Below are 14371 nucleotides of genomic sequence, written 5' to 3' on the forward strand. Positions count from 1 at the left end.
AAAAAGGAATTGGTATTAAATACTAAGTTCAAACATGAAAGTAGTTCTGGAAACTTTGGGTGAATCTGTATTAGATATTTTCTAAGGAGAATGAAATAATAAATCTACATAGGGTAGATTGAACCCATTTGCACTCTTCACTCTCCTCCTGCGTTAGAATCGCATGTCTGTTTGCCACTTGACTCTGTAGCACCTCTTACTACACTGGCCCAACCTAGATGACCCACAGCCTGAAGTGGAGCGACCCAGCAGAGCCCAGGCTGGATCTGCTCATCAGACCCGTGAGCATGACAATAACCTGTGGTGGTGAGCCTGGGGTCTTCAGATTCTTCGGGTTGGTTGTTACGCCACATGAGTATGGTAATAGAGGTCTCCTATGGTCTGAATGTTTACGTCCCCCCAAAACTCATATGTTGAAATCCTAACCCCCCAAAGATGATGATATTAGGAGGTAAGGACTTTGGGAAATACTTAGATCAAAAGGGTGGCGCCCTCATGAACGGGACTAGTGCTCTTATAAAAGAGGCTCCAGAGAGATCCCTTGCCCTTCCACCACCTGAGGACACAGCAAGAAGGTGCCATCTACAAACCAGACACCAAATCTGCCTGTGCCTTGAGCTTGGACTTCCAGCCTCCAGAACTGTAAGAAATACATTTCGGTTGTTTACAACCTACTCAGTCTGTGGTATTTTGCTATAGCAGCCTAAACAGACTAAGACAGGGTCTGATTCAGTACTCAAAAAATGCCAAATTAGTAATCATTGTTATAAAGTTCAATAATGCAAAAATAAAAGTATACACGCCCATATAATGCATTGAAATCATTTTGGGGTTGACATACTAACATCTTTAAAGCCTGAAATTATAGAATATTCAACTGGTATAATGAATGTCTCAGGATAAGGTATGTTGACTGATAGGTTTACATTTTGTTATCTAGGATAATTTAAATTTAAGCATGGCTTCCCATATCCTACCTTCTACCTGGAACCATAGCCTCTAATAAGTAGCAATTTTCTGTTTTGCTTTTTGGGTCTTCATACCCTATTGCCTCTGTTCTCCTCAGAGTTGAGGAAAATGGCCAAAAGATCAATACATGGAGAGAGTAACATGAAGCACCCAGACAGTCCACATATACGCTGATCTACACCAAAGAGAGTCTGTTAAACTATCTTGTTTTAATATCATGTTGTAAATAGCTTCTTAATCCAGACATACAATCTGTGCTTTAAAGAGGTAAAGATTATTTCTTAAGATTGAATGTAAACAGGTGAAATGATAAAAATAGATTCTATGTTTACTGATTTTAATGAACAATGATTAATCTTTACAGTACTGATTTGCTGAATATCTTTGAAATAAACATAGCTATTTCTCTCCCTCATAATACCAAGTACATGGAAGTCACACAAAAAATACACATTAAAATGAATAATGAATGACACAATACATGGATTCAAAGGTGTTTACTGTTTGGTCAAACAATATTCTTTAATTGTCAGTCATAGAGTGAAATGTACATTAACATACATGTTAAATATTCATCCCACGTGCATTATTGCTATGTGACATCATTTTATGGTCTGTAGAAAAATATAATTCCTGAGATCATTGTTGGCTTCTTTCAATCATTTTCCTCACTGTCAAATCATCTTTCCTTAAACGACTTGGGAGTGTGAATTGGGGTTAGGATGTTCAATTATAGACCAACTTTTTGTATCTGCTAAATGAATAAACACACTCGATCTTTTATAAAGGGTAGAAAAATAACCATGGTGCGTGGAATTATTTTGCAAGGTACACAATATAGGAAAAATGTAGGCTGAACATAAAAGAAGTATTTTCTGAATGTCTCTCAGTCACCCATAAGGAACATATATTTCCTAGCCAATCAGTCTTTGGCATACAGCCGTCCAGCTGTTATTTTGCATTTACTTAAAATATCCTCTGCTAAATAGTTATGTTCATCTTTAAAAGTAAATTGCTTAAAATTACATTCAATTTCTTTCTATAAACCAACATTTTCTTCACCTTCACAAGCAAACACATTGGATACCGAAACGTTGTTGTCACCAGCTTTACATACTGTTCTGCCATTTGCCATGGTACAACCATAACGTAAGTCGTAAGAAAGCAATTCTGGTTTTTTACGGAATCTGATGGAGTTTACACTGAGTCTGGACTTAGTAGGGCTAACAAAACTTTACTGATTTCATAATTCATATTATTTCAGGATGGTTTTCAAAACAATCCTAGAAGTCCCTAACTGAAATATAAAACAAAACAAAAGCTATGAGCAATCTTTCTCTCCTGGGTTCACTAAGGCCTTGGAATCATTTGTATCTGTGTCCTTGCTTGTGAAAGCACTAAAACAAATTAATTCAAAGAAAACCACTCTGAAACTACTTGAACATTTGACACGACCATAGAGGTTCAAAGGCTTATACGGCCTAGTCTGTATTTTTCTCCAAGTCTTGGTGTCAAAATGATTATAGAATGAGTTGTTTCTTGCTCTGTGATGATTTTTAGTGTGCGTGAAACATAAAAAAAAGTTGAGTATTTAACAAATATCTCATGTATCATCCTTCTCAGGCTGGAACTGAAAAGCTTTTTGAAGGATTTTTAACAACAAATAATGGCCTATTTCACAGATCAGAAAACCAACAATCAGTTTTCTTGACCTACAGCTGAAAACAAAATTATCTTTTAACTAAATAGGAGCTGTTTTATTTATTAAATATTAAATGCCTTCGTTAACAACACCACCTTTCACTTCCTATTACTCCAATTCAATTTCTCCTGCATACAAAGTAATGAGCAGTATGGCTGTGAATCCAGTTAACATCCCAGCATTCTGAATCAGGAAGAAGGTGAAATCGGTTTTTCTTCCAGTTACCTTTTCTCTCAGCATATCATTCATCTCTGGAAACTAGAGGAAAGATATATTGTTAGATAACTGTTGCCATCTTGTGGGAGAACATAAAAACTGTCACTTATAGATTCCTGTGGAGGTGGGAGGGGACGAGCATTTCTCTGAGTTGTTTAAATGTTTTAGTATAGAGAGCATAACAGTGATATCCAGCACTACTAGACATCAACAAGAAGAAAAGTACGAAAATAGGGTTCCCCAAGGGAGACAATACAGTGGGATGGGATTTACCTCATTTTATGTCTCTCTCTCTCTCCCCACGAGCTCCGCTCCATCCACACCATTCTTTTAGGACCTCAGATGCATCCAGCCTCTTTCCAATCTCAAAATCTTCACACCCACCAAAACCTCTATCTGAACTCTTTTCCCTCAAAATTTTCAATGAGCTAAATCTTTGCTGTTTCAGCTTAAATCTTACTTTCCTCGGAAGGCTTCTCTTAGGCCCTCCTAATTTAGGTTCCCTTATTATCATCTTTCATCATATATACTGTTTTTCCTTTCATTTCACAGTCTTTTATTTGTAATTATGTAATCCTGTGTGTGATTTTGTTTGTTTGTTGAATTTCAGGTTCCCCTCTTTGTAGACAGAAGCCCCAGGAACACGGGGCTTTTTGCCTTTTTGCTCCCTCCAGGGCCCACAATTTCCAAGCCTGATACAAAAATATCAATCAATAGTAGCTGATTAAATACATTTTTAGAAATCACTATATATTTAATTCCTGTTCTCTTCAGTTTGTTTCCTTTTGCTTGTTCTGTCCCTCGCAAAATCATATGGTTTTTAAATAAACTGTGCTCTGTTCTTGAAATGAAGAACTATAACAATCTTATTGCAGTGAAAGCAAATAAAACCCCAAGTTCTGTAGTTAAAAGCTATCCTTTCTCAGCATATAACTTCTACTGAAAAGGCTTCATGAGAAGATCTGTAAATGCCATCGTTTCAAAACATATTTCAAAGTGATTTGCTATACATACAGTGGTGCATTGTACCAAAGCATCCAAGAGGTCTCCAGAATCCACTGTCAATCCACCTGCCTGATTTGAGAAAACTTACTGGGATAAAATGGATGAAATTTATGAAACCGTTCTGAAAGAAGCAAGTATGCATTCTGAAAAAAGCAAGTAAGTATATACAGCATCACTTACTAGTATTATTTCTTTAAACTGAATAACTCTAATAGATTCTGTTCCTACATTACAGAAAGGAGAAGTGATGACCTAGCATAAAATATGCTATGCGGCATTAATTCTGTGAAGAAAAACAAAAATGCAGTGATGGTTCTAAGAGATGAAATCCTTGCACTTATAAGGGCCTGCACAGAACAATGAACAGAGTTAGACAGTTATCATTTGGAACTAAGAATGCAGATGAAGGAAATTAAATTATTAAATTATGTATGTAATACATCCTCAGTTCCAAATGCAAAAGAAACATTTCTTGAGTCGCATCCGCTTAGCACATTTTCATTTTCTAGAAAGCTGTCCATGATTTATTTGAAAATGCACAGGACCATTGGTATTGTCTCTTACACACACACAGACATAAAGACAGACACAGCATAGACATAAACATAGATACAAATATATACCGTCCCAAGTAAATGCCGTTCAATTTTAATTTCCCAGTTTTAGTTTAACTCAAAAGGCTCTCACTGTTCAGAACTTTGAAATAACAAAATGCTATTTACTTTAACAAGTTATTCCCTTCTGAATGTGACATCCTCACAAAAGAAGAGAGAAAAGTCCTATGGAGACATACTATAGAATACAAGCTTTACCCACAAGGCAAAACACCTGGGAAGATATCTCTCCTTCAGCAAAAATAAGTCATTTCATCCTCTGTCAATGAGATTCTAGATCAAACAATCAATGAGAATCACTTTCAAATCACTATTAGTACAAACTACTGAAAAAGAGTTATCTGTTGGACGAGGAGTATTTTAAACTACAACAGAAAGGCCTTCCACTCTGTGGAAAGCAAAAGGTCACCCTTAGTCAATTCATAACCCAGATGTGTCATTCCAAATTTAAATTAAAACAAGATAAAACTCTTAAAATTTCTTACCATATCAGCCAGAGAAATATAGAGGAACATGCCTCCAGCAAGGGCAAATATAATATTTGGAGCAAAATTATTGCCCACCAAGATGCCAAAAGCTAGCCCAACATAGCAGGAACATGCAGAAAGGAAATTGAATAACAAGGCTTGTCGAGTACTCATTCCTGCATTGAGTAGGATCACAAAGTCCCCTAAAAGAAGAAGAACATATCAAGTGAGTAGGGTTACTTTCCTATTTTGCGATGAAATAAAAGAAAATCATCATTGTCGAAAAAAGGGCTCCGTCTTTTTGAGGGATCAGCAGGATTTTTAAGAGTGTGTCACCTGAAACGTCTCCCTCCCCTGAAACCAAGAAGCACCGGACTTGGAGAACAAGAGCAGAGTCCCTTACCTAACTCATGAGGGAACTCCTCGCACAGGATGGCGATCGAAGTGCTGAGTCCCTGCAGAAGAGACAAGGTGCAGGAGGCCCCGATGGCCAGGCCATCGATGAAATTGTGGAGGGCATCACTGAGCGTTATCATCCAGGCAATGGTCCCTATTTCTGAGAGCTTCGGCCCCTTCATACAGGTACATGAGCTTGACTCTTTTTTTCCATCCTGTAAAATAACAGAAAATCAGTCAACAGGACACCACCAATATTTCTTGAAAGTCTAAGCAATGCACAGAAGTGGATGTGTTACGTGTTGAGAGAGACAAATGTTTCCACCAGAAAGTCTTTCATAGTAGATAGGAACCCCTAATCATATAAAACAGAGAAAAAAACTTATGGGAGGGAGAAAGGAAAGGAAGAGATTGACAGGCCTTGAACAAACCACTTGAAAAACATATCGCTTTGGTTTCACCTTCAAACAATCCTTTCGACTTGTATGAACAAATTCTTACTACTGCCTTCCTAAAGTGTAACTGATATTAACCAAGAATTTGATTTATCCACATTCTTTAAAGTAAAAGAAGTTTGTCAAAGACTAAATTTAAAGTCTCTTCCATGTTACAATTTAAATGTGAGATCCACATTTAAAGCATGATGATATCAAGGAACATTTATTTTAATCTATCTTATGCCACTGTGTGACTGTGGGCAAGGAATCTGGGCCTCAGTTTCTTCATTTGTGAAGTGAAGAGAGTGTACTCAATGGTTCATTTATTTTTCAATGACTTATTAAGTTTCCACGGTATTCAGGTAGTGCGCTGCGTGTTTAGGCTGTAACAACGTGGTCCCTACAAGCTCTAATTTTCAATGATTCTCTTAACAAATTCCATGAAGTGTGATTGGAACAACAGGCTTGCTTTTACACCACACTTCTTTCCACTTTGAAACAATAATAAAAATAGAAAACCCTACAACAGACCCTTTGCAAGAATTCAAATTTCCATCAAATTTACAAAATTGTATAAAATCAAATGACAAATGCCAACTGAAGCATCTTCCAGAAACTGTGGAAAAAGTTAATAAAAGGCAAATTCATTTTTAAGCAAGGAAGCAATTTGCAATTAACTGGAGAACATTTTATTCCTAATTCTCCTTCCTGCAACTCTACCTCAGCAGCTAATCAACATATTTATTTATCGAACATCTGCAATTTGTGCAACAGTGTGCTGGATGCTATGTGAAGTGCACAGAAGTGGAAAATACAGCTTCTATCTTCAAGAAGCGTATTTACCTTGGAGAAACAAGATGTAAAGTATACGACTGACTCTTAAAAATGTGCAACGTATATCAGCTAAAAAGGGCTTCCTTCAGAGCAACCATCTGCGCGGTTGTGCGCGTACTCTGACGTCACTTCACTGCTCAGAACACTTTGGGGACCTCCTTTCAGAACTGAAGGTAGATCCTGCCACACATCTTTTCACTGTTTCATTAGTGGCAAATCTTCAGCTTTGAGGGATGTTTTTTGTTTGTAGACACAGCCAAAAGTCATTTGGAGCCAATAAATTCTCAAATTAATATGAAAGGAGGGAGGATTGTTAGTAGTAGTTGCTAGCTGTTAGTAGTGGTAGAAACAGTAATAGCAAAGGCATATGGTGTTTATTATGTGCCAGGCACTGTACTAAGCAATTTAGATATTTAATTCCTTTAGAACCATTCTATGAGTTAAGTCCTGCTATTATCCATCATTTTATGGTTGAGGACACCAAAGCACAGAAAAGGCTGGTGAACTTACTAGGGATACAAAAGAAAGAAGTGTGCTTTTTCTAGTAACTGTTCTACTACTCCAAACTTATGGTGGGGGGCAGGGAACACCTCTTGTTTGTGGTAAAGTCTGAAGGCAATTTGCAAGGAGAATACCCCCTTTCTCTCAAAAACACTTGAAGCAACGTTGGAATAAGTATTTAATCTCCTTTTACTTTATTTATTTATTTTTATTTTTATTTTTTTTTGGTGGTATGCGGGCCTCCCTCTGTTGTGGCCTCTCCCGTTGCGGAGCACAGGCTCCGGACGCGCAGGCCCAGCGGCCATGGCTCACGGGCCCAGCCGCTCCGCGGCATGTGGGATCCTCCCAGACCGGGGCGCGAACCCGGTTCCCCTGCATCGGCAGGCGGACGCGCAACCGCTGCGCCACCAGGGAAGCCCCTCCTTTTACTTTAAAAGGCAATTCTCATCAGCATAAAAAGAATTCCATCTGGTTTTAAAATGTGGTCTCTTTACTGTATAGTGTTAAAACATAAACTGGGGCAAATTAAAAAATTTAAGGTCTTATTTGAGCAAGAATGGATTCCAATCTGGCAGTGTCAAACCAGAAGTGGTTCGGAGCATTCCATGGACAGGAAGCGCAGGGAGACACTTTTACCGAGAAAAGACAGCAGCAAAGCAAGGAAATTATTGACTGGCTACAGCTTAAAGCCTAGATGGCTGTTTGCGATGGATTGTCCTTAGGTTTTGATTTTGTAACATTGAGGCATTTACAGGCTTAGATTTTGGATTGCTTATGTATGACATTACAGCCACCTCAGCCTAATTCTCTCCTTGTTTAATTAATTTAATAATTGATATATCTTAAATGCACAACATAATAAACAACAGTGACTTAGTTCATGTCAAATGGGTAGCTTGGATAAGAAATGCTCCGGATCAGGAAGCAATTACTGCCAAAAGAGAAACAAAGGCAGTCATGAGAAAAAGCCACAGAGGAAGTGACCTTGGCTTTGCAAAAACCTACTGCCAAGATACATTTAATAAGACCAGTTGTTTTCCTCTTCCAACTTGGTTTACCGAATCACATATTTATAATTTCCTTATTTACTTGTGATGATTTAGGGGAAAGATTATAAGACCAAGTCTTGACTACCTGATATTTTGTACAGAGTCTGTATACAAACTCCTTTAATTCTGAAAAAGAAATTAAATTAATATATCAGGCATGGTTCTCTTACCTCTGAGTACAGATATTATTGACTCTATTTATTATGCTTCCTTTTAACCTTATAATCGTAGGTCTCAGATGACACTGTTGGGTAACTTAACAGTTATACATTTTTAATAGTCTTAGAACAAATGAAAGAAGGCAAACATTCACAAACAGTTCTTTTTTAATTCACCTGGAACAAAGTCACTGAGCAGAGAGACAATTAAGTCAAGTCCCTTTAGTTAAATTAGGGAGTATTCTTCTCTTTCCCTTTATTTTTTATTTTTCTTTGCTGTTGCTGCTTGCTTGCTTTCTTCCTTGTTTGACCTGTATGCTAAATGTGAGGCTCTTTCTAACCTCAGCCATGATAAGGCAACTCAATTTAGTGAAAAGACCATCACTAGATGGTCCAGGAGAACCAAGTTCTCGCTCGGCTCTGACAAGAATAACTGTGTAATCATCAGCAAGGCTCTTAACATTGCTCACCTTAATAATTAATGAAAATGAAAGGCAAAGCAAAGTGCAGACTAATCAGAATAGGGGGAGAAAGAATAGCATGGAACAAAGTTATGAGAGGAGAGGGGACACTGAGTAGAATCCCAACATAAGTATGGAGGGGAAGAAGCAGAAAGCAAAAGACAAGAAAGTACTAAGAAATCAAAATGAAGAAAGCAAAGTATGCTTATTGCAGAGCAGTCTAAGTTTAAGCAAGGAGGAAGAAGACCAAAAAGGAACACAAGGAGAAGGAGGAGTGGCATGAGTTGGGAGGGAAAGGGAGAGAAATCAAAAGAGGAAGATAAGGAGGATGAGGAAAGGGAGAAGGTGAAGAAGAACAAGAAGGAGGGCAAGAAGGAGGAGGAAGATGAGGAAAGAAAAAGAAAGAACTTAGCTATCCTGCATAGGACACAGATCATATAAATATGGCTTACACCTGCAGTGAAATACTATGCAGAGTAGTGGAGATGATGAATATTTTATTTTTCCACATGTAAAGATGTCCAAAACATAGCATTGAGGTGTATATATATCTAAAACAACATGTCTAGTGGGCACCTTTTTGTAAAAATTATTAATATAATTTCATGATGGTCTAAGCACAGACATACTTGGAAAGATATATACAAAAATGCTAATCATGGTTCTCCCTAGGAGATAATACTGTGGATAATCCTTGGGTTTTTTCTTTTATCTTTTATGGGTGTTCTGGATTTTTTTTTTGCACTTATTATATATTATTCCAATACTCAGAAAACAAAACATTAAAGCCATGGGGTGAGAACCTCAGGAGAGGGAAAAGTGAACCTGTGATGACTCAGGAGTTATCATCAGCGAACAAGGTAAAGCTGAAGAAGCAAGCTGCCTGGCAGGTTTGGTCTGCATTAAAAAGAGGGTGTATTGTCCCACTAAGTGAAACTTTTTTTGTTAAGTTAATGGCATGAGCACTGTCAGATCTCACTATGCATTGGAGGAAGCAGGGTGAGTCATGATTAATAAAAATTTTTTTGTGGTTTATTGTCTATATATTTTATTGATAAGAAGGTAAAAGTGAGAAACCACTGCAGGTGAAAGTTAAATTTCAAATTCTACATCCCATGCTGAAAGAATTTTGCAGAGCAAGAACTCTGGTTAAAAAAAAAAAAAAAAAGTCAAAAAGGAAAGTAGAAACACTTCAAAAAACATAACAAAGATGGCAAAAGGAAGTATAAATAAACAAAAGCGGAAAATTGTATGCAAAGGAACATAAAATCTATGCTCATAAAAGAGAAGTTAATGTAATATAAATAAAAACAATAAAATATTATTTTAAGAGGCTGCAAATAAAGAGAGGTGAGAGTTAAAGAAAAGGGCACTGAATGCAAGCTAGCTTAATGATTAAAGGGTATGGGCTTTGGCACAAAATGGGTGTGAGATTAAGTAATGGCTCTGCTACTTAACAGTTCTGTGTCATTTGGAAAGTTACTTGGGTCCTAGCTAACATAAGACAAGAAAGGGAAATAAAAGGTATACACACATAGGGAAGAAATAAATAAAATTGTTTTTGTTGGCACATGTCTATGTAGAAAATGCTAAAGAATTAAAAAAAAAAGCTCCTAGAATATAATAAGCAAGTATAGCAAGGTTGCAGGACACAGGTTAATATATAATAGTTGCTTTCCAATATACCAGCAATGAACAAGTGGAATCTGAAATTAAAATCATAATACCATTTACATTAGCACCCCCTAAAAATGAAATACTTAGGTATAAATCTAACAAAATATGTGGAAGATCTATATGAGGAAAAGCAGAAAACTATAATGAAAGAAACCAAAGAAAAACTATTCTGTTCATGCATTAGAGGACTCAACATAGAACTGTCAAGATGTCAGTCCTTCCCAATTTGATCTATAGATTCAGTGCAATCCCGGTCAAAATCCCAGCAAGTTATTTTGTGGATATTTTGTGATTCTAAAGTTTATATGAAAACGCAAAATACCTAGAATAGCTAACACAACATTGAAGGAAAGAAACGAATTTGGAGAACTGACACTATCTGACTTCAAGACTTACTATAAACCTACAGTAATCAAGATGGTGTGGTACTGATGAAAGAGTAGACAAACAGATCAATGGAACAGAATAGAGAGCCCAGAAGTAGACTCATATAAATATGGTGAACTTATCTTTGACAAAGAAGCAAAAGCAATACAGTGGAGAAAGACAGTCTTTTCAACAAATAGTACTGAAAGAAGTGGACATCCACATGAAAAAAAAAAAAAATGAACCTAGACACAGGCTTGACACCCTTCACAAAAATGAACTCAAAATGGATCATAGACCTAAATGCAAATGCAAAACTCTAAAACTCCTAGAAGATAACACAGGAGAAAACCTAGATGACCCTGAGTATGGCCATGACTCTTTAGATACAACACCAAAAGCATAATCCATGAAAGAAATAATTGATAGCCTGGACTTTATTAAAATTTTAAAACTGCTTTGCAAAAGACAATGTCAATAGAATGAGAAGAAAAGCCACAGAATGTGAGAAAATATTTGTAAAAGACACATCTGATAAAGGACTTAAACAAAATATACAAAGAGGTCTTAAAACCAAACAATAAGAAAACACAAAACCCTATTAAACAATGGGCTAAAGACTTTAACAGACACTTCATCAAAGAAGACATATAGATGGCAAATAAGGATATGACATCATATGTCATCAGAGAAATGCAAATTAAAGCAACACTACACACCTATTAGAATGGCCAAACTCAGGAACCCTGACAACACCAAATACTGGCAAGGATGTGGAGCAACAGGAACTCTCATTCATTGCTGGAGGGAATGCAAAATGGTGCAGCCACTTTGGAAGACAGTTTGTCAGTTTCTTATACAACTAAACATACCCTTCCCATATGATTCAGAAATCATGCTCCTTGGTATTTACCCAAAGAAGTTGGAGACTTATGTCCACACAAAAACCTGTTGTTTACAGCACCTTTATTCCTAATTGCCAAAACTTGGAAGCAACTAAGATCTCCTTAATTAGGTGAATGGATAAATAAACTATGGTACATCCAGACAACAGAATCTTGTTACACACACCCCCAAATGAGCTATCAAGCCATGAAAAGACATGGATGAATCTTAAATGCATATTACTAAGTGAAAGAGGCCAATCTGAAAAGCCTACATTCTCTGATTCCAACTATATGACATTCTGAAAATGGTAAAATGGGAGACAGTAAAAAGATCAGTGGTTGCCAGGAGCTGGGGAAAAAGAAAGGGATGGAAAGGTGGAGCACAGAGAATTTTTAGGGCAGTGAACATACTCTATATGATACTACAATGATGGATATATTACACATTTGTCCAAACCCATTGAATGTACAACACCAAGAGTGAACTATAAACTATGGACTTTGGGCGCTTATGATGTGTCAATGCAGGTTCATCAATTGTAACAAATGTACTGACTTGCTGGGGGATATTGATAATGGGGGAGGCTGGGCAAGTGTGGGGAAGGGGATATATGGGAAATCTCTGTATTTTCTTCTCAATTTTGCTATGAACTTAAAACTGCTCTTAAAAAAAAATTACTTGGAATCTGACTTCAGATTCCTTATCTGTAGAATGGAGAAAATAATACTACTAACTTCATAGGATTGTTGTGATGATTAGATGTTTATGAACTGCTAAGTGCTCCATGAATAGTTATTACTGTGTCACACAGATCATTTTACCTAACAAAGTGCAGATGAACACAGCATTATTAAAAGGAAGAAAAACAAAAACTGCCTAAGAGAAAAGTGTGCAAGACAAAAGATTGCTCACATATGATCCCTGAATAAATTCAGGAGCATACTGATCAAGATGATTGGAGAAGATAGGAGAAAAAGTAAATCTACCCAAAAAAGAGCTTTAGAGAAGTGAGAGGGTTCAGTGACACGTGTTAAAAATAAACAAGGAAAACTTTTAACAAGGATGCTTGAGCTTGGACATAAATATACGCTTGAAGAATGCTATTGAGCTTTCAACTACTGGAGTTCAAGGTGTATGAAAGAGTCAGGAGGTTAATTAGCCAGAAGGTAAAACCCATTGTGAAAAGTATGCAATCTAAATTAGTAAGTTTATATGAATCAGATAACTGACTGGTATAGGAAGAAAGGAATCTCTAAGATGTAAAGTAGCGTATTCAGCATTTCACAGTTTACAAAGCACTCGCGTATGTTAGTGTCTTCGTTTCCTTTTGACCTTTACAACATCTTCATGAGTAAAACAGAACAGATAGTAGTATCCTAATTTTAGACATGAGGAGAATGACAGTCCAAGAATATAAATGACTTGCTCGACATCACACAGGAGGTGTTGGGATTAGGCTCCTTAATTAGTTTCCAAACACCTATTTTACAGCAGGCAGGAACAGTGCTAAGAACCAAGGACAGAAATATAAATAAAAGAATCTCCATGTTGTTGGAATTTATAGTCCAAAAAGGAACATCCAAGACTCAAACTTCAGGCCCATGACAATTAATTCCCCTCTGCCCTTTTAGAATGACTCTCCACCCTCTCGCCCTGCTCTCTGTCCTGAAGCTGTTTTCCTGAATGGACCACTGCTACAGGCTTCTTATCCTCTGGTTTCCATTTGAGATAGACCACTGGGAAGCCCTAGAGGGAGCTTAGGGGGAGAAAGGAAGGAGAAGTCAGGGTATTTATTCCTCTGATACCCCTTTTGTGTGGTCACCTCAAGCTGTCAATGACCCTCAAATGGAGAACACAGCTCTCCTCAAGACAACTCTCTTCCCAGGTCCTAGTAACTGCTCCTTCTTCACCATCCTTTGGGCCCAGGGGTGGTAACAACTTTACCATTACTGGTCCCTGGTTCATGCACTACTCTTTTTTTTTTTTTTTCGGTACGCGGGCCTCTCACTGTTGAGGCCTCTCCCGTTGCGGAGCACAGGCTCCGGACGCGCAGGCCCAGCGGCCGTGGCTCACAGGCCCAGCCGCTCCGCGGCACGTGGGATCTTCCCGGACCGGGGCACGAACCCGTGTCCCCTGCATCGGCAGGCGGACTCTCAACCACTGCGTCACCAGGGAAGCCCCATGCACTACTCTTATAACCCACTCACACCTTATAAATAAATCTTCCTCAAATTATTCTAATCTGAGTAGTCCATCTGTTTCCCGATGGGATCCTGATAGAATCACTGGTACTGGAAGTGGCCATAAAAAACAGACCGCCCAAAATGGAATTTAATTAGGTTTTTCATATATTCAAAGTATGGGGAAATGGGACATTGGTTACCCATAGGTGGGCTTCAATATTCAATGAAGCCCAGAACATGAAAGGACTCTGCAAGCTCTAGGCTATATTGCAAGCTTTCCTGCCAGTTGGTTCTTAGGACCCAGCAGAGCCAGTGGAATTGGAATAATCTGTGGCAGACAGAGATGCTGAAAGGAGCCTTCTGGCAATCCCTGATCAGAGAATCACGGTGCAGACCCTTAAGACGTTAGGTTAAAGCCATGACCTTTTTTGCCATTAACTATTCTTTA

The 14371-nt window shown here is 37.8% G+C and overlaps 1 protein-coding gene across 3 annotated transcripts in view; it reads right to left on the bottom strand.

The window, feature by feature from the left end:
* Window positions 1–1437: 1437 nt before the first annotated feature.
* SLC39A8 (solute carrier family 39 member 8) overlaps window positions 1438–14371 on the bottom strand; it is a 71605-nt gene continuing 58671 nt past the window's right edge. Inside the window, exons 6-9 of one of the 3 annotated variants that reach the window (XR_448604.4) lie at window positions 5377–5584; window positions 4992–5176; window positions 4073–4175; window positions 2869–2929 (exon numbers count right to left, since the gene is read on the bottom strand). Coding sequence is in view for 2 of the 3 variants with exons in the window: in XM_007120125.4 (XP_007120187.1) it covers window positions 2780–2929; window positions 4992–5176; window positions 5377–5584 (543 nt within the window). In the remaining variant the exon portion in view is untranslated. Of the gene's footprint in view, window positions 4176–4991; window positions 5177–5376; window positions 5585–14371 lie in introns of all 3 variants that reach the window. The other 2 variants (XM_007120125.4, XM_007120126.4) reach the window with 2 other exon arrangements.

This window comes from Physeter macrocephalus, chromosome 7 (assembly GCF_002837175.3).
Source record: "Physeter macrocephalus isolate SW-GA chromosome 7, ASM283717v5, whole genome shotgun sequence".
Taxonomy (NCBI): domain Eukaryota; kingdom Metazoa; phylum Chordata; class Mammalia; order Artiodactyla; family Physeteridae; genus Physeter; species Physeter macrocephalus.